General features: G+C 39.6%; 2 protein-coding genes across 8 annotated transcripts in view; one reads left to right on the top strand and one right to left on the bottom strand.

Annotated features, from left to right (window-relative positions):
* The window catches only part of LOC105700130 (rhophilin-2), a 105,145-nt gene extending 86,036 nt beyond the window's left edge, over positions 1-19,109 (top strand). For all 7 annotated transcript variants that reach the window (XM_023432733.1, XM_023432730.1, XM_023432729.1 and 4 more), the window contains 2 exons: positions 1,522-1,653; positions 18,978-19,109. In XM_023432733.1, coding sequence (XP_023288501.1) covers positions 1,522-1,653; positions 18,978-19,077 — 232 coding nt within the window. In that variant the 3' untranslated portion in view covers positions 19,078-19,109. The remainder of the gene's footprint in view (positions 1-1,521; positions 1,654-18,977) is intronic.
* A 1,025-nt stretch (positions 19,110-20,134) lies between these two features.
* Positions 20,135-21,001, bottom strand: LOC111674022 (protein tilB homolog; the record flags this gene model as incomplete). The annotated part of the gene is made up of 2 exons (XM_023432728.1): positions 20,135-20,637; positions 20,736-21,001. Coding segments are annotated over 2 exons (693 nt in total), but the record flags the coding sequence as incomplete, so codon positions are not given.
* Positions 21,002-21,524: the final 523 nt, after the last annotated feature.

Here is a 21,524-nt window from a genome sequence, read left to right as displayed (position 1 = left end):
TTAAACAAGCACTCCTACTTAAGTTCCACTTACGCCATATGATTGCTCACAAAAAATGAAGGAATACGTGTTTTTTTGCTTTTTACCAATAAACATTTACACATCGGTTGTAAACAATGAATGTAGGTGGTATACGGGTATATTTCGATTAGCTACATTGGGCTATATCGTGACCAATTCATTGTACATAAATCTTGTGAACGTGCTAATTCCTCAAAATGTCGTTGGTTTTCATAGCATGCAATTATTTATAAATAAATTTAAAATAAAGTTTAAGAGACTAAAATAGTTTCGCAACACATCCGATGACGCACCCGTTTCCAACTAGTAATACAATCTCCTTGGTGAAACGGTAAAATTGGATTTTTACTGTTTTTACGAAAATAGAATTAGCGATATTCGTTCACCCCCTTGGGGGGGTGTAGCATTGCTGGACAATATTGTGTTTTCACCGTCCTTATACAGAATACGTTTATACCAAGTTTCGTCGAAATCCCTCCACTGTTTCTACGAAAATTATTATAAAAATTGAATTATCACCAAACTTAAAGCTAGCAGCGCCACGTCAGCATAACCGCATAAATCATACACCAAAATTTATTGTTTTTTTATTGCTTATTTATTAGGGACGTCGTTTTATTGAGGGAAGAGACCAGACTCGGCTTGTCACAATTAACATTGTATTCGTCTAACGGGCTAATCATGGTGTTTTCCTTACCGTCCTAATGATCCCTAATAAAGTCTCCTAGTTAACCCTTTCGTTACCTTGGACGAGATATCTCGCGACCCAATACTGGCCGATTAATGCTTTTGACGAGATATCTCGCGACCCGATACTGACTGATCAACGCTTTTTACGAGATATCTCGCGACCCGATACTGGCCGATCAACGCTTTTGACGAGATATCTCGCGATCCGGTAGTAGCGGATTAACGGTTCTGACGATAATCTAGCTTTCTAGCACCAATATTTTGACATTCTAGATGAATATATTTTATAACTAATTCTATTCGTATAGCTAAACGGAAGAAATAAATACAGCTACTACTACCGGATCGCGAGATATCTCGTCAAAAGCGTTGATCGGCTACTACCGGGTCGCGAGATATCTCGTAAAAAGCGTTGATCGGCCAGTATCGGGTCGCGAGATATCCCGTCAAAAGCGTTAATCGGCCAGTATTGGGTGCGAGATATCTCGTCCAAGGTAACGAAAGGGTTAAGCAGGGATTATGACCTGCAGAACCTTGACTACAGCTGTCGCAGTTAAGTGCTTTATGCCTGACTCCTTTGAATACATGCTATACTAGATTTAAATTATAACAAAGTCTATATCGCGACACCGAGCTTGGACATAGGTTGTGGCCCAAATATGGTCCACCCTTCCTAAAATCGCTGTTATGATTCTATGTCTAGTTCAAGCTTGATTGGCCATCCTTGTCCAATGATGGCACAATATTGGGCCAAAAGTGCACCGTGCTTCAATTGTTGCCTGGGTAACCATTTTCTTGAATGCATTGCAGAGCAACCACCAACCGGAAGTTAAAGGAAACCGTAGCACTGGAATTGAGCTTCGTCAATTCTAACCTTCAGCTGCTAAAGGAACAGTTGGCCGAGCTGAACAGTTCAGTGGAACTGTACCAGAATGCCGACAGGTGAGTTTTCGCGTCACCTTTCTACTTCTGAGAAAATAAAAAAAGTCCAGAGTCTCGCCGTTTCCATCGGCGCGTGCAGTTTCCTTGGAAAAAGCTCATTCGAGCGTCGCAGATGGATTCCTCTGCACACATATTACCAGTGGTAGACAATATGCGTATTGAATAAAGGCGAAGAACTGGGTTGCCCGGAAAATTCAATTTCCGATAGGTGGTATTACTTTAAAAGTGCATAATAAATGTATACCGATTCACCTTTAAGATACTAAACTCATAATTTTAGTACAACTTTATATACAAAAAGTGCACGAATTTTATAAACATTGTTTAAAGATATTTTATTTAAATGTGCGCAATCTTTTAATGTAACTACATTTTTATAAGTCCGTGAAAGCTCAATATAGACTATTACTCTGAATATAAACTATCAATTTAACGTTTTCGAATAGTTTAGATTCCTGTACGGGTTATCTAGGCTTCTATGATATATGCACTGAAAATATAGGCGTGAAAAAGATTTACATATATATTCACGGGATATTTTTATTATGCATTCCATAAATAATGTAAGTTTTATATACTTACGTCCTAATTTGTATGTCCACTATAAGTATGTTATACTTCATACGGTGCCTGGTAATACACCATAATTTACACAGTGGGAAAAAATCATGATGTATGGTCATCAGCCAAAAAAATCAGAGTATGGACGAAATTAACAGTTTTATCAAGCTGGAATTTAGATATAAACATTAAGGATTTATGAAAAATGTTAGGTTACATGAGGTGTCTTTTTATTTTTCTGAACGTATTTTCAACGATGTTGATTAATCTTTGGTCATCAATCAAGCTGGAATTTAGATATAAACATTAAGGATTTATGAAAAATGTTAGGTTACAGGTGTCTTTTTATTTTTCTAAACGTATTTTCAACGTTGTTGATTAATCTTTGGTGGACGTCTCCTAGAGCTATTATATATTTTGTATGCGTCAAGAAATAAGTAGATATTTGCAGATCAACAGTGGATATATAATTTTCATCTACAATAGACATAGATATTCTTTAGATATTTTTTTAGGTGGATGATAGACGATATACATTTGCTATACCTATAGACCTAATTTAGACGATTAATTTACGTATATTCCACTTCATGGGTTGCCTGAGTAGGACTTCAAAATTGAAACGAATTTTCCGTACAACCCCAAATATTTTCATGTCAATTGACAAGTACCAGAAGAACGCTCTGGCCTTTTCGACCAAATTTTAATGAATTGATATTTTTAATTCACTTCCTACACTGAGGAATGTTTAAGTAATTAATATCCTCGCGAAAGCACTTTCAATGTAAGAAAAGTTGCATCAAATTGGTGTTATATGTAAAATAAAATTCTATAGATCGATACTCATAAGGTATTAATTGAGCACATGTAAGTAACGAATCATTCTAGTTAAATGCGTATATTATGTTACATTGAGAACAAAATATATCTTAAGCATAACAAAATACTCCGCAAGCCCCATTTGTTATGTGATTTGTACATTTAGGGAATCGCATTGAATTCGGGATCATTGAAAGTATAAATATTATTACGAGGTTCGCCAAATATTTGTTATGTTTAAAATGTATCTTGTCTTTAATGGAACAGAATATACGTATTTAGCTAGAGTGATTCATTACTTATATGTGCTTAATTAATACTTTATGGGTATGGTTCTATAGAATTTTATTCTACATATAACACCCAAGCACATATTTGGCAAAAGTAGCTGATTTTATTGATTTTTTGCAATTACTCGCTATTACATAGATACGGTTTTGGAAAGTAGATTTTTACATTAAGACGTATTTGGTGTAAATTTCTTTTACACCGAAGGTGTTTTTACGAGAATTTCGTCACTTTTCGTAATTTATAATTGTTTACTTTATGAAAACGTTCTCTGGGTTAACATAATTGCTTAAAATATAATAATATGTTCAAGTAATACTCATAATTCGCTTTTTTGCTTTAAAGCGGCTCTGATAGTAATATCTCTGGTATTCACTCATATCATTAGTTATACATTAGTAAAGTTAATCGGATGATCTATTTCCTTCATTTTATTTGCTTATTATTTAAAAGAGAACGTATAAATAATACCCGTAGTATTGCAAACCGTACTATCTTATCCCACGGGGGTCCGATTAAAAAACTAATTACATTTTTTAAATCTACGACCGTATTTAGGGGGACGTTTGTTCCTGCTTCAAATCTTATAAAAAACATTACGTTATATGTGCACAAACAAACGAACCGACAACAGCGTTATAGTAAGGAGAAGTAACGAGGATAGCGATAATCAGAATCGTAAAAGGCAGTAAAATATGCACTTTGCGATGTCTCTAAACTCGTTGCTAAACAATTCTCACCATATAAAATTTTGCTATACTTCCCGATAAATATTATCAGTACGTGTAACATTAAATCCAGGCGCGAAAATTTCATCAATCCTCCATAGCAACAGACAAAATTACAAATAGTGCAGTTTTTATCTTAAACAGTCCTTAACAATCATTCGCTCAGGCGAATGCAATAATTCCCATCAAAATTCAAACACGTCCGTCGTTACTTCCCATTCCCTCGTGATTTCAATAGAATAATTCTCCATGCATGTACAGTAGGCATCCCCACATCGGAAATATGAAATGAAACCTACTGGAGAATTTACTGCTTTTTTAGTGCAATTTTAGTGCTAAAACTTCGATCCTGTGACCAAGATCGCTGAATTCAGGGTTGTTCAGATGTCAATCTGATCACAGATTTGAACCAAAATTGGCCAACAAAATTTCCTCGCGACATGGTAAACCACCAAGAATTGAAACACTTCAATAACGGCACTCTAGGTTCGAACCAATTTTGGGCCAGAAATTTTCCAACGTCATGTTCATTTCAAAATTTGAATGATGGGACCGACCTTAGCTGGAGGTTTTACCAAAGATGTTACGGAAGTTGTGCCATTATTCTACGTCCTTGATAGTTAACCCTTATCACTCCAAGAGTATTAGAAGAGAATAAGAAGTTGGCAGTATTACTGTTGGTTGGAGTTATAAAGGTTAATATTCCATACCTATGCCATAGGCTAAGTCTTGGAAGAACCTCGGTGATTATTACCTGGGTTAGTGGTAGAAGGAGCATGCTTGGATAGCAAGAGGTCCTGATTCGAGTCTTGGCCCGATCACCCGAAGGTTAGATGTATGTACAGTAGGCACCCTCACATCGGAAATATGAAATGAAACCTATTGGAGAATTTACTGCTTTTTTAGTGCTATTTTAGTGCTACAACTTCGATTTTAGTGCTCCACCTCTTATACTAAAAATCGGTGGTGGTGCTGAGTAAGCGTTCACTCAGCACCCCCACAGTGCATACCACGTTAAGGGAAAGATTCACGGAAAAAACGAGTATACAGCATCTTGGTGCTATTTAAGTGCTTTAGGAATACCCAAGAGACAGATCCGAAACATCACCCCCTTCACCCTAAAACTACCCCCGATCGTGTAGGCTCCAAGATAGAAAAGGTAGAAATAATAACACATTTTGCACGTTCTTCTCTCGCATTATTTTGTTGTTATTTAAGTGCTTTAAGGATATCGTGGGTATTCACAGAGCATATAAATAGCACCAAAATAATGCGAAAAGAGAACGTGCAAATTTTGATATCTCTACCTCTTCTCTCTTGGCGCTTATACGATCGGGGGTAGTTTTGGCGTGAAAGGGGTGATGTTTCGGATCTGGCTCTTGGGTATTCCTAAAGAATTTAAATAGAACCAAAATAATTCGAAAAGAGAACATGCAAAATGTTATTATTTCTACCTCTTCTCTCTTGGCGCTTATACGATGGGGGGTAGTTTTGGCGTGAAAGGGGTGATGTTTCAGATCTGTCTCTTGGGTATTCCTAAAGAATTTAAATAGAACCAAAATAATTCGAAAAGAGAACATGCAAAATATTATTATGTCTACCTCTTCTCTCTTGGCGCTTATACGATCGGGGGTAGTTTTAGCGTGAAAGGGGTGATGTTTCGGATCTGGCTCTTGGATATTTCTAGAGCACTACAATAGCACTAAAAAAGCACTAAATTCTCCAATAGGTTTCATTCCATATTTCCGATGTGGGGGTGCCTACCGTACATACATTAATTCTCCTTGCGTACGGCATTTGCATCCGAATGAACCTTATCATAACGAAGTTTGAATTCCTAGCACCCGTAGTATATCGCACCTTCTTGACATGCAGATAATACTACTATCCAGTCTATAAACCGTCGAAGAGCAGTGTTCCCATGGAATAAACTTATCTCGGATAAATTCCTGGGATTCCACACATGTTCGCGGACTACCATAGCCAGTGCTCGGAACGGGGTTGCAGCGGTTGCAGCGGTTGCAGCGGTTGCACCGGTTGCAGCGGTTGCACTAGCTGCATCAGCTGGCAGTGGCTTACAGCAGTCGAGCCCGGTAGCGAATCATTTGATTCAGCCAAGTATCAAACAGCGCGATAGCATCGCGTTCGAAGTATACAGGACCGTGCACGGAGAGAAAAAAGTTGTTATAATTACTACAATTGGGATAGATGTAACAGCAATCGCTGGGAAATATAAGGACAGCAGTTCCACAAAGTAATGATTACTCTGCTAAAAATGCCAAATGTACAATTTCATTGTAGTACACATTATTACAAAGACTGATTACAGTTGCAACAATACGACGGTTATATTTACAATCGTGACCGCATAAACTCATCAACTGAAGCAATTGTTATCACATAACATGTGTACATGATAACGTTCGCTAGTGTACCCCTTACTGTTGATACACGTAGAAAGTAACATGCAGCAACGCATTTATTACCGTTGGGGTAGCTAGAAAATACAATATCGATATGTGTATATTACAGTCAGCTCATGTAAAAACTGCCGTTGATAAAGGTACATATATATTGCCGTTGCTCCATGTAAAAAGTATCACTGTAAACGGTATCCCTTCCTGCCGGGAACTCGGGAAATCACTACAGATACACTACATTGAAAACGGTAAATATTTGTTTTGTGTAAAGCTTACCCTAGAACGATTGTTGTAGGTTTTCTAATCTCTACTCCTAAAGTTCATTTTTTACAAAGTCATCCATGTAGTCCCTTAATCAACCTATTACAATGAATTGAAAAAGTAAAACTCGATCTTAAATTAGGTCAAAAACCGAATTTCGAAGAGGACCGAATGACGCGGCTACCGAAGTCACAATGAATCTAATAGTCCGCGGGACTGCGCAACTGATGCATATCACGACCCGAATGCTTCTCGCGCTGTGTCTTAAACGCACAATAGGAACAATAACAGTTCACACTTCTAAGAAATACTAGTGCCACGATATATTTTACGGTTTTCAATAGAGTTCTTGCTTTTAAATTTTACAACTGTGATGGTCATTTTTATACGTGCCTTTATACGTGTAATTTTTCCTCTCCAATGTTATACATGTAACACTGTCGGATGCAAATATAACTACAATTTATTGACAAGAATTCTGCAGTTGCTGCTCCAGCCGCAATGGTTAAAAGGACAAAAAATTGTAATTATATCTACAATAATTGTTGTTAAGGTTACAACGATACTTTTACCCGCGAGCGTATGTAATGATTACAATATTATTTTTCTGCGTGCAGTGTTTGGTCAAACGAAGCGGTTTATATAGAATGTTTACAGGATTCGCGGTATTTACAGTATTTACCCCGTTGGTTGCGATTAAATAACCGGTCGTGAAGCAAACTCGCGGCGTGCGTGGAGAGCGCGTGCACCGGAATGCGTCGGTCAGCCAAGATATATTATCAGGTCTGCCCGGTACACATAGCCGTAACGTTTCCTCGTAGTTAGACGTAGAGAAGGTGCGTACGCACCACGCACGGTAGATTTTTCGGATCGATACCGGTGAATCGCGATTACTGCCCTACCCTGTCAGACCTGGTAGCTGTTCGAGATAAATCCGGCATTTAGCTCTGACATTCATCCATTCATTTTCTTAATGCAATAACGCGACTCGATGTCGAGGAAAAAGACCGCGCTCGTTCTTCCACGACGAAAACGAGGCTCGTTTTGCATCTCAATATTCGTGAAATGATAGACCATGTCACGAGACGCGGTTACTCTTTACGTTTTGCATTTCAATATTCGTGAAATGACAACTTTTGTCACGAGACGCGATTAATGTTTATGTTTTGCATCTCAATATTCGTGACATGACAAAGCATGTCACGAGACGCGTTTAATGCTTTCGTTTTGCATCTCAATATTCGTGAAATGACCGAGCATGTCACGAAACGCGGTTAATGTTTACGTTTTAAACAGTTTGGAACAGTCTGGTAATCGAGAAACTCGCATTTGAACGGGGTAAAGTCAAAAAAGTGTCTTATACGCTTCTGTGCTAAAATGAAGGTAACACGAGGTCTCGGACAGGAAATGTAGTTAAAACTAAAATCACAGATGGCGCAGGGTGGCACTTTACAGTAAATTACGGCATCGAAAACCTTGAGTCCAGAGAACTTCTAGAGTTTTACTTCGATTTCTTTACAATTATTGTACGAAAATGATACATGGATCGTGTAATTTAGTACAATACCCAATATAATCCGACACAGTTATCAATATAAAAACGAACGTCGGCAACGTAGACATTTAGAACAATCTTCTTTATCGACGTCGATCAAGTTCCTCGACGTGTTCCACTTCATCTTAAGGTGAAGTGAAACCCCCTTCAAATCAGTCGTTTCGAATACAGCACTTTTTTTTAAGGATATTAGACCAAACTGTCCAAAACTTTGACACATCACTCCTGATCATCTAAGAATTGTCCTGATACATTCAAAATTTGAATTTTTGGAAGAAATTTTTAAACTTAGCCCAGGCTAGAACCAAGATGGCGCCGAGCTCTCATATTTCGATCAATATACAATTATAGAAGGCTCTGATATGAGAAACGAAAGGGTCAGGACAATTTTACGACAATTTAGAACACTCTGGTAATAGATAAACTCGCATTTGAACGGGATAAAGGCAAAGAAAGTGTTGTATGCGCTTCTATGCTAAAACGATGGGAATACGAGGTCTCGGAGTGAACATTTAATTGACCTGGAAATCACAGATGGCGCAGGGGGTCCCTTTGTAGTCAATTAGGGCTCCAGAAAGCATAAATCCAGAGAATTTCTGGAGTTTTACTTCGATTTCTTGATATTTATTGTACGAAAACGGCAGGTGGAGTATGCCATTTGGTACAATATCCAATATAATTCTACCCAGCTATCAATATAAAAACGAACCATCGGCAACGTAGGTATTTATAAAAATCTTCTTTATCGACGCCGATCAAGTTCCTCGACGTGTTTCACTTCAGCTTAAGCGATCCTTAATTTACTTAGTGAAAATGATGCGATTTCCATATGCCGCGTCCGAGGAAAGTGGAAAGTCTCGCGAGATAACGGGGCAGCTCAAGGTAAGCCAGAAAGTACCTACGATTCCTGGGAGAATTGCGGGCAAGTCCTCGCAACTGCGGTCCTTACTCCGCGGAATCCACGTATCGATGCCTCAAATATACGCACCCATAACTGGGGCTACGAGCGAGTACCGGTGCGTCCTTACGGTGTGTGCGCCCAAGATGGCTCGTAATTGCAACCTTCGGCCGCCCCGGGCAGAATGGCCAGAATGGAAGGAACAGGAGAAACGACGGAACGCACCGGCGTTCCGAGAGTCTCGCGCACGCGGAAAGGTGGACTCCTCGATTTTACGAGGAACCGCGGACACACGTGCCGAAGTGGGTTACCTCGCGAATGTGAAAACACCTCGCCCGAGAAGCGGGACCTATGGGTTAGATGACCGTTTTCAACGCACAAATAACTCGCTACGAAGACGCCTAATCGTTCTTCGAAAGCGCATGCTCATTAGCACATTCGCGACCGGCTAATATTTTCCGTTTCAAATACTGAGTACCATCGAAAATAATGAAATTAAGAAAATTGGTGCCGCATACTTGTAACGTGTATCGTTATGGACGTGATTCACGTCAGCGGCAATCAGGAATAGAATTTAAAATGACGTGTATTCACGTCAGTAGTCGCGAATGTGTTAAGGGCGCTCACCACTCCAGCGATTTTGCAGGGCCTCATGGGGACAACGATTCCGAACGTATTTCTAAACCGATCGAGCTTAACGAGTGCTCATATCGAAGATGAAACGTTGACCTGTGTTTATGTGGGAGCGATTTTCGAGAAGTGGTCATTTTCATATAAAAAAAGTGCAACGACATAATTTCAATGCCCTTTTACCTAGGAAGGAGGTGCTCGATCGAAAATCGCTTCCATATAAACACACGTCAACATTTTATCTTTAAAACGAGCACTCGTTGAGCTCGATCGGTTGAGAAATACGCTCAAAATCGTTGTCCCCGTGGAGCACCTTTTTCAGGATTTTCGAGTTTTAATTTGGGCATTCATTGGCAACCGTTGCCGACTCTAGGCGGAGCGTCCACCTGGCGTGTGCGTGCGGCCGAGTGTCACCCACGTTTCGGCGCCTAGTCCAGAGGCGTCTAGCCGTTGTGTGAGTCCTATACGTGCAAAATACGGACACATTTTTCACCCGTTGTTAAACACCGCCCATTATGCGTCGCGTCTCCCTCATCCGAGCGAGAAAGTACGTTTTGGTTATCTTCCATCGAATTCGATGCTAATGCCATCTAGCGGTGGAAGTCATCGTCCCCACGTTGGTGGTAAACGCCGTTAAGGGCGTTCACTACTCCTGCGATTTTGCAAGGTCTCACGGGGACAGCGATTTTAGCGTACTTTTGAACCGATCAAACTGAAAGAGTACTCGTTGTTAAGATAAAATGTTGACGTATGTTTATATGCGAGCGATTTTCGATAAGTGGTCATTTTCATATAAGAAAGTGCAACGACATAATTCGAATGCTCTTTTAACTAGGAAGGAGGTGCTTAATCGAAAATCGCTCCCATGTGAACACGCGTCAACGTTTCATCTTTAAAACGAACACTCGTTGAGTTCGATTGGTTGAGAAATACGCTTAAAATCGTTGCCCCCGTGCAGCACCTTTTTCAGGATTTTCGCTCGAAATTTCGGCATTCCTTGGCAACCGTTGACAAATCTAGGCGGGTGTGTGTATGTTCGGGTGTCATACACGCTTTGGCGCCAAATCAGAGTCGGCTAGTCGTTGGGTGCGTCCTATACGTGCAAGGTACGCACATCTTTTTCGGCCGTAGCCAAAAAACGCGCATTACGCGTCGCGTCTCCCTCATCCGAGCGAGAAAGTATGTTTTGGTTACCTCTTACCTTCCTCTTACCTGGGGCCCTAATTGACTGCAGAAGGACCCCCTGCGCCATCTGTGATTTCCACTCAATTAAATTTTCACTCCGAGACCTTGTATTCCCATCGTTTTAACACATAAGCGCCATAAAACACTTTTTTTGCCTTTATCCCGTTCAAATGCGAGTTTATCGATTATCAGAGTGTTCTAAATTGTCGTAAAATTGTCCTGACCCTTTCGTTTCTCATATCAGAGCCTTCGATAATTGTATATTGATCGAAATATGAGAGCTCGACGCCATATTGGTTCTGGTCTGGGTTAAGTTAAAAGATTTTTTCCAAAAATCCAAATTTTGAATGTGTCAGGATAATTCTTAGATGATCAGGAGTGATGTGTCAAAGTTCGGACAGTTTGCTCCATTACCCTTAAAAACAAGTGTTGTACTCGAATCGACTGATTTGAAGGGGGTTTCACTTCACCTTAAGGATGCATATTAACCCTTTGCGGTCGTACGTCTACTCTCAGCCACCAAAGCCTTTTTAGCGTTCCGGTCGTATGTCTGCTCTCAGCCACCACAACAATTATCAACAGAAATTAATTCCGACCAGTACGACACCCACGTCCAAATTTAATACGTCCGAAAAGGGTTAACCTTAGAGTGATCGACTGCATTTCCCGTTTTGCCGAGAGATCGCGAGAATGGGCGATCTAGGTTCGAAGTCGAATCGGTTTGCAAAGTCACCCGATAAGATGGGTTTGGGAACGCGGACGTCGGCCCGAACGGAGGCATCGCGCTCTTAGGTTATGTGCGGCGCCTGCCTTCGCAGTTTGTCCGTTCCGCTAGTTCCGTCCGTTCGTATGTACGTTTGTCGGTCCATCCTCCATGCTTCAGTTCCCGGGTCACTGGCCGCCTACTTTACAAATGGTGCGCTCCTTCACTAGGCGAGGGTAGTTTCAGCGCCATCTTCAACTGCTTGAAATTGCACAAATTTCGCTCTACCGAATCCCCGTGTTAACGAGATGCTCGACTCTATTACCCAGAAGAAATGTTTACTTGCAGTTACTAGGAAACTTCAATTTTAAAGATATTAACCCCTTCGCTATTAACGGTGACTATAGTCACCCAACGCCTGACGCTCGCTAAGAAGTATATTTTTCATTTGTTAGATATTGCCGTTTGGAATTCTTATTGTTTACATAAATACAAAACACCCAAAGATACTTCTATAGCTGCTTTTCATCTTGAATTAATAATACAAATGTTACGGAAATACCATGAAGACGATTGTAGACAAAGCGCTTCTAGATCTGCGGATAAACATCCTTTTAGGCTTACTGATGGACGCTTCCCGGCGATTTACCCTAGCGCGGAACAAAACTGCCACTGCCTGCCGATACATGGCAACACGATCAACTCGGGTCTTTTTAAATCGTACCATTCCCGCTTAATTCGCAACCGCGAACGTAGTGTTGCGTCCTTGCGAGCTGGTGAAGCGGAGATTTCCCGGATTGCCTGGTGAAATTTACTGGCCTCGGGCATTCGTGTTTGGGCATAGGTGGTGTTTAGGTGTATGATGTATATCCATTGTTGTGTTTCGTCCCAGGTCTGCCTGTGGACTCGTCAGTAAGGCTATCAGGCAGACTCTGTCTTAGACACCGAAAAATCTCTCCTGAGCTGGATTCGAACCCGAGAAACTACACGGTACTAACGATGAGCATAACCCCTGGGCTATCAAAGGCCCGTGTAGAAGTAGGAACTTCTGATATATGCTATGACCGCCACACGTGGTTTGACTCTATTTTGTATCCGTAGGTTGGGCTTTGTTCGACGGCATAACTAAATCAATAACGATGTGGAGACTTCGCGAATGTCAACCAGAAGCCCCACGACCATTCGTGACTTTAAAGGGATTCCCGTTTAGAAGAAATCTCCCGAGCAGGGTTTCCGTCGCGTGCTTTATCGGAAATGTTATTGTTTGCGCCGTTTAGAAATGAGCGCTGAGTTAAGTTCCTGGCGGGTAAGTTCAAGGTTCGTTGAATTTGCACCACGCACGAATTTAAATAAAAACAACAATAACTATTGTACTAATAACAATGGATAGAGAAAATACAATTAGTCGGTGTGAATTTGCGGTACAATCGCGTGTCCGGGTTACGCCCTAAGTCCCAGTGCGGAGACAAAACATCCGAATGGTTCGAAGTCCTAGTTGAGTCTGATCTAAAAAATGTGGAAAGTTGCATTCGAGATGCACTTTCTGCCCTTTCCTCTGTCGAAAGCTAGGAAGGGATTCACTTGGGATGCTGAGCCCTGATTGGCTGCCTTTAGGACAGCATTTCCCAAAGGTTCGTTTTTCCAGATCGGCACAGACTTCCTCGAATCCTGGAGAAAGTTCGCGATGTCTGGTAGCCATACGATACCCTTTTGGAAATGCGTCGCCATGGCAGACCCTGAAGTGACCACTTTGAAGACCCCCCTAATCGGGGTCATAAATTTCAAGTCCTTTCTCTGGCTATTTTCTAACCACGTGCAGGACACTCCTTTGAGAAAGAGTGCCTCAGAGTCTAAAGACCACCCCTTTCACCTCAAACCTACTCCCAATCGTATAGGCATAAGATGGAAGAGGTAGAGATATAAAAATTTGCATATTCTCTTTTCGCATTATTTTGATGCTATTTATGTGCTCTGTGAATACCCACGATATCCTTAAAGAACTTAAATAACACCAAAATAATTGCAGAGAAGAACGTGCAAAATATGTTATTATTTCTACCTTTTCTATCTTAGAGCCTATACGATCGGGGGTACTTTTAGGGTGAAAGGGGTGATGTTTCGGATATGGCTCTTGGGTATTCCTAAAGCACTTAAATAGCACCAAAACGCTGCATACTCGTTTTTTCCGTGAATCTTTCCCTTAACGAAGTATGCATTGTGGAGGTGCTGAGTGAACCTTTACTCAGCACCACCACTGATTTTCGGTATAAGGGGTGGATCACTAAAATCGAGGTTGTAGCACTAAAATAGCACCAAAAAAAGCACTAAATTCTCCAATAGGTTTCATTCCATATTTCCGATGTGGGGGTGCCTACTGTACATACATCTAACCTTCGGGTGATCGGGCCAAGACTCGAATCAGGACCTCTTGCTATCCAAGCATGCTCTTTGTACCACTAACCCAGGTAATAATCACCGAGGTTCTTCCAAGATTTAGCCTATGGCATAGGTATGAAATATTAATCTTTATAACTCCAACCAACAGTAATACTGCCAACTTCTTATTCTCTTCTAATACTCTTGGAGTGATAAGGGTTAACTATCAAGGACGTAGAATAATGGCACAATTTCCGTAACAACTTTGGTAAAACCTCCGGCTAAGGTAGGTCCCATTATTCAAATTTTGAAATGAACATGGCGTTGGAAAATTTCCGGCCCAAAATTGGTTTGAACCTAGAGTGCCGTTATTGATGTGTTTCAATTCTTGATGGTTTACCATGTCGCGAGGAAATTTTGTTTGCCAATTTTGGTTCAAATCTGTGATCGGATTGACATCTGAACAACCCAGAATTCAGCGATCTTGGTCACAGGATCGAACCAGAGTTGGTTTGCAGTTTTCTGAAGACATGGCAAACCATCAAGAATAGGAATACGTCAATAACGGTATAAACTTAGCCCCAATTTTGGACCGGGCATTTTACAACGCATTGTTCATTTCGATATCTGAACGATGGAGCTGACTTTAGCTCCAGGTTTTACTCAGAATGTTACCGAACTTGGCGTGATACGTTTCTAGTATTTATTTTCTTAAATTTTAGATTTATTATAAGCAATATTGTGCCAATACTGGGTCACTCGTGGCTCGATAATAGCAAGACAATGGAGCATCAATTGTGGCCCAACTATGGCATATAAGTCCGTCCTTACTAAAATCGCTATTATCATTTCATATCTGAGTCAAACTTGGTTGGTTAACTTTGGCCAATGATGTACAATATTGGGCCAAAGTTGCGCCGTGTTTCAATTATTGTTTGGGAAGTTACCCAAGTTTTCCGCTGGTACTTTTCTCGAATTCTATTTATCGTTACTCGCGACGGAGGCGTTCCGATCCTACAACACTAACACAAACTTTATAATAATTACCATTAAGTCATCCGTTTTTAATTATAAATTATTGTTTGGCAGTCTCTTCCATATAGATTTTAAATTATACTATTCTATCTTCGAAAAATTTACAAATCCTCTAGCAAGTTCTTTTACTTATGAAATATGAAATATATACATATCAAATACACTAGATCGCTATGCGGAATTAATAAATTTACGCAATGATTCCTATTTAGTTTAGCATCCAGTTTCATAATACTATCCATTGTAATAATTCCTCTTCCGTATAGTAAATCGCAAGATATGACTAGCGAGCATTCCAATGTATTGTTGCGATAAGAACGGTACATGTAGCAATTTTGTCGTTTTACTATACGGTATTGCAAAGAATTCTAGGCTCGGGTATCGCTGCGGTACTTGCTTCAATAACAAATAATTTTTTGTGGCTGCTGTTTTCGCGGAGTAGCGGCAATAAAAACGCGGACACTTTGCGGCAAAGAATCTAAGATGGCTGACGACTTATCGGCAGATTGTGCATACCGAGGCTGTCCAACGGTTTCGTACTCTTCTTTTCGTCCCTTTTACGTGTACATCCAAGCACGAGCATAAATGAGCGTGTCATTCGGTAACGGGAAGTCATACGTACGGGATCCAGTAATGATTTATCGGTCGTATAATCAGTGTTGGAGAAATCTCCGTCTCGGCAGCGTTGAAGAGAGGAGGGATAGGGCGCATGGGAAACGGGAAGTAACGTAGAAACGGCGCGAGACAATTCACAGGCGCATTTTCTTGCACAAACGGAGTGCGTTTGTTTGCGAACAACGGGTCCTGAGAGTGATTGTCAAGGAGGGGAGAGGATAAGCGACGCCTTCCGCTGTAATCAGTAATTGGCAAATCGTCGTTAATTGCCGATCCCGGGAAACTCGGTTGACGGTTCTCGTCCGCCATTTTCCCAGACTCGTTTGGCTCGAGATCTGGACCGGATTGGAAACGTGTTCTTCTCCCTGATTAGCAATATTAGTATTAGTACAGTAATCAATTGGTAACCCCTCGGGCTCATCACTCTATACATTAAAAGCGCTAACAGCATATACTTTGTTATTATCGCGAAGTGTGCGGAACTAGTCCGGTGGTATTCTCTCGTCGTCTCTTTTGGGCATCATTCATAGCAGTGATTTCCTATAAACCGGAACAGTACATCTTCGGAAGCTGCATGAGGTGTACCACAAGGAACCTGGCTAACCACTACTCATAAAGATGGTTAGTTTGAGCTCAGGCAATATGGAGTAATAAATGCATTCCGCAATTTCAAGGGCAACTGAATAAATCTTAATGTAGCGCCTTAAATTTTTTAATTATTAAGCAATTAGACAGGGAAGTATGCACGAACATGTATCTTGACTAATACGATGTTGGTATCGGGCACTCATATTTTTGCACTTTTAACAGTATGACGAAAATGTACGAAAATGGTACAAAAAATGCAAAGAAATTTCGAAGACATCTGTGGTTCTGGAGTAAAATTATTCACATGCACCGCAGGGAATCTGGGTAACTATTATTCGTAAAGATGTTTAGTTTGAGCCCAGGCAATATGGAGTAATAAATGCGTTCGGCAATCTCAAGGTCAACCGATTAAATCTTAATGTAGTGCCTGAAATTTTTGATTTATTAAACAATGAGACAGGGAAGATGCACGAGCATCTGTCTTGACTAATACGTTGTTGGTATCGGGGACTCGTATTTATGAACTTTTAACAGTATGACGAGAATGTACAAAAATGATACAAAAAATGGGAACAAATTTCAAAGACGTGTGTTGTTCTGGAGTACAATTATTCACATGCACCACAGGGAACCTGGCTAACTATTATTCGTAAAGATGACGAAAATGCACCAGAATGGTACAAAAAATGTGAACAAACTTCGAAGAAATGGCCGGAGCAAAATTATTCACATGCAAAGCACTTCACGTTATCGAAACCGAAAGGACGGGAATGACATATGTTTTCGGAATACCGAATGATCCGCGTCATAGCGAGTTGATTAATATTGGACGATCCATTATGCCAGTATGATAACTGGTCGTTCGTGACTTAATTTCGAATTATTATGGGCCGCTGAATCCTCGTCTCGCATACGTGATTTAATAAATCGTTTCGGAACACTCTCTTTTCCACTCGAGGACCCAAGCTGGTTTTGGAACGAGTTTATCAGATTAAAGGTTCGTGGCGGACAATGGTAACGGCAATTTTGGTAATTGTTGTTACGTCACAGAAAGTGAGTAGATCCAGAAATTTCATACATCGTAGCCCGTAATTAAAACAAAAGGGGAAGTTTTGTTGGATTTATGCATCGCGAGTCTTCCTGGTAGTATGGACGTCGAATATGGATGAGGATACACAAGCCGGTTCGTTGAATCTATGGCTATGCCTCTTTCCGAATTTATTTCAACCATTTAGTAAGTCAATCTACGTTATCAGAGATGATGATCGTTACTTTATAATCTTACCACATTTATTACATGATGATGATTTACTAGGTTGCTAATAGTAATATCTCACCATATGCTAATCGGTCTTTGCTCGGCGTTCACTTGATTCTAATAGATCCACCTGCCACGTTTCCCTCACCGTATATTACTTCTAAATCATCGATGTTGATAATAGATATCACTTCTAAATCATCGATATTGACAATAGATATCACTTCTAAATTATCGACGTTGACAATAGATATCACTTCTAAATCATCGATGTGGATAATAGATATCACTTCTAAATGATCGATGTTGAAAATAGATATCGCCCCTAAATCACCGATGTTGACAATCGATATCACTTCTAAATCATCGATGCTGACAATAGATATCACTCCTAAATCATCGATGTTGACAATAGATATTACTTCTAAATCATCGATGTTGACAATAGATATCACTTTTAAATCGTCGATATTGACAATACATATCACCCCTAAATCATCGATGTTGACAATAGATATCATTTCTAAATCATCGATGTTGACAATAGATATCACTTCTAAATCATCGACGTTGACAATACATATCACCCCTAAATCATCGACGTTGACAATACATATCACCCCTAAATCATCGATGTTGACAATAGATTTCACTTCTAAATCATCGATGCTGACAATAGATATCACTCCTAAATCATCGATGTTGATAATAGAATGTCGTTAGATTTCATCTGAATCACGATTTCTGCGTTACAAGCAGTCGCATAGAATAATTGATCATTACTGCTAATCTGAAATTGTTTACGCGATTGTTTGTTTATCCACCTCATAACTTGAAATCTGATCGATTCTTGGTTTTGAAATGTTGAATTTAGTCTCGGGGCTAACACGTGTTTTTAGAGGAAAAATTTAGTTGCAGCTAAACGTCACAGATGGCGACGTTGGTCCTAAACAGTCGTTAGAATAATGAACTCACGGGATTTCGACAGTTTTACGTCAATCTCATCATTATTATTTGATTGAAATGACATATGGTACGCTTCAGTTCGTATAATTATCAACGTAGACTGTACAACACTTGAACATGAATATAAATGTTGGTAACGTGGCGTGCCAACTTATGTTACCACTTGAGTATCCAAAATGGCGTTACCACTAAAAAAGGGTGTAGATAAATTTTATTTTATCAACATCGATTAAATTTCTCAGCGCCTTTCATATCACCATAAGCATTATACTACGAAATGAGAGGCTGACGCGCGATATGAACAAAATTATTATTCTTATTAAGAGGAGATATGATCAATTTTAATATTAATAGTAATAAATACAATTAATGTTAATAAACACAATCTGAGAATCAGGTATACGATATTAAATTGATATATTATGTTCTCTTTTGCAGTGACGAGCCTATTATGCCAATGATACCTCTGGGTCTGAAGGAAACGAAAGACATCGATTTTCGAGATCCATTCAAGGTGAGTTGTTCCACAAGCTTATAAAATTCTTACAAGGACGGTATCCCAGGTCGATCTCTCCGATTTGATTTCTTTTATAATATGTTATAGTAGACTAAAAACTAAGTGACACGTATTTTTTTATCTGCCATTAAACATTTTAAGGGGGTGAAACCACCATCCAAAGTAAGCATGACATGCATGCATGCCGTGCAAAGTAGGCATGTCAAGGGGCGATTTGGCAGTTTCACCCACAAGAACATAATATTTTTTAACCGACCCACCTGGAAAAGCTTTCTCATAACGAAAAAAGAAAAATATAATTTTCCCAATTAAAAAAAGTAATTAAGGGGTGAGCCTTACTTTGGATGGTGGTTTCACCCACTTAAGGTGAAATAAAACCCCCTTCAAATTAGTCGATTCGAATACAACACCTTTTTTTAAGGGTATTAGACGAAACTGTCCGAAACTTTGACACATGACTCATGATCATCTAAGAATTGTTCTAATACATTCAAAATTTGGATTTTTTGAACAGATTTTTAAACTTAGTTCAGACCAGAACCAAAATGGCGTCGAGCTCTCATATTTCGATCCGTATACAATTATCGAAGGCTCTGATATGAGAAACAAAAGGGTCAGGACAATTTTACAACAATTTAGAACACTCTGGTAATCGATAAACTCGCATTTGAACGGGATAAAGGCAAAAAAAGTGTTGTATACGCTTCTATGCTAAAACGATTGCAATACGAGGCCTCGGAGTGAAAATTTAATTGACCTGGAAATCGTAGATGGCGCAGAGTGTCCCTCTGCAGTCAATTAGGGCTCCAGAAAGCATGAATCCAGAGGATTTCTGGAGTTTTACTTCAATTTATTGATATTTATTGTACGAAAACCCTCGGTGGAGTATGCTATTTGGTACAATACCCAATATAATTCGACACAACTGTCAATATAAGAACGAACATCGGCAACGTAGACATTTATAAAAATCTTCTTCATCAACGTCGATCAAGTTCTTCGACTGGTTTCACTTCACCTTAGTGTTGAATAGCAGATAAAAAAAGTACGTGTCGCTTAGTTTTGAGTCTACTATAACATATTATAGAAGAAATCAAATCCGAGAGATCGACCAGGGATTGTTAGATTTCAAGTCTGCAAGGGTTGGTACTTTGTTATTCAAGAGGCGGCACTTCAGGGTTGTCGATAAAACTTTCATCTATTTCTTCCTCTGTCTCATTGTTTTTCGCCTGCAGCTGTTTCAATTTATTGTCAATAATTTTGGAAAAGTCCATGTCGTCTTTTGGAGGGCCAATTTCAAGAAGTTCCCGTTTAGTCATTGTTAACCCAGCTTGTACGACCTTTTTAGTGATTGCCTTTTTCGAAACAGACTCTCGGCGACTTTCGGGCTTACTAATTACATTTAACGAGTTAACTCTCGGCATGGTCACCATTAGATGACCAGTTACCACATTTCTCTTAACGGAACTGTTGTCTATCTGGACCTCGCATGGCAAAGTTAATTGGAGCACTTTACCTTTTATGGTAACTCGCACGTATCGGGGCTGTACATCGACGTCTAGGTACGATGTATCCAAGTATCTAGAAAAAGAATAAAACAGTTATATTAAAGAAGAGGATAGTGTTTCCGATAATGGGTCTTTACAAAATGTAAAAGAGCCGAGATATTTACATCTTACCTGTATACAGCCACATCCAGAATAATGTTATCGCGATTGTCTTCGTCGTTAAGTGTGAAAGCCACTTTAGGCTGGTTAATGTTGTAGGGTCTGCCATCCGAAGCGAATAATTTAGTCATCAATTTCGGCTTCTCTTCCGTTGTAAAAGGTTTATTCTTTTTTTCTTCGATCTTCATCGCTTTCTCAGCAATGGCGATGCGATCTTCAGGCGTATGATGACTAATGCCATTCCAAAATTTATTGTCTTCTTCCTCTTCAACCTCGATCTAATTAATATTCGTAATCAATGAAGACTTGCTCTATACCATGTCTCACAACGTAGTAAATAATTAATTATTTAAAGTACATAATATATAAATTTGACGCGTGGATTTTTTATATACAAACTTTATTGTAATTTTGATATATTTATAAATTAAATTTATTGAAAAATTTAGTATACTTCCAACTTGGCGAAAAAATGGAAAATATAATTCATTTTCCAAAATTAAACAGTTCATGAAAGGAAAGGGTGAAGAAGGCACAAACTTTCTCGTTTAATATGAATAGATTAAGGACTTAATTAATCAGTTTACGTAATTCTTGTTGGAATGTCGTAATTATGGGATTTTATTATGTTTTTGTGGCGTATCTGACAAGGTAGGTATCCCAGGTCGATCTCTCCGATTTGATTTCTTTTATAATATGTTATAGTAGACTAAAAACTAAGCGACACGTATTTTTTTTTATCTGCCATTAAACACTTTAAGGGGGTGAAATCACCATTCAAAGTAAGACATGTCAAGGGGC

This window comes from Orussus abietinus, unplaced genomic scaffold, assembly GCF_000612105.2.
Source record: "Orussus abietinus isolate OABI.00-Male unplaced genomic scaffold, Oabi_2.0 scaffold270, whole genome shotgun sequence".
Taxonomy (NCBI): Eukaryota; Metazoa; Arthropoda; class Insecta; order Hymenoptera; family Orussidae; genus Orussus; species Orussus abietinus.
Note: the sequence above shows the minus strand (reverse complement) of the source record. Positions and strands in the feature narration are given on the sequence as shown.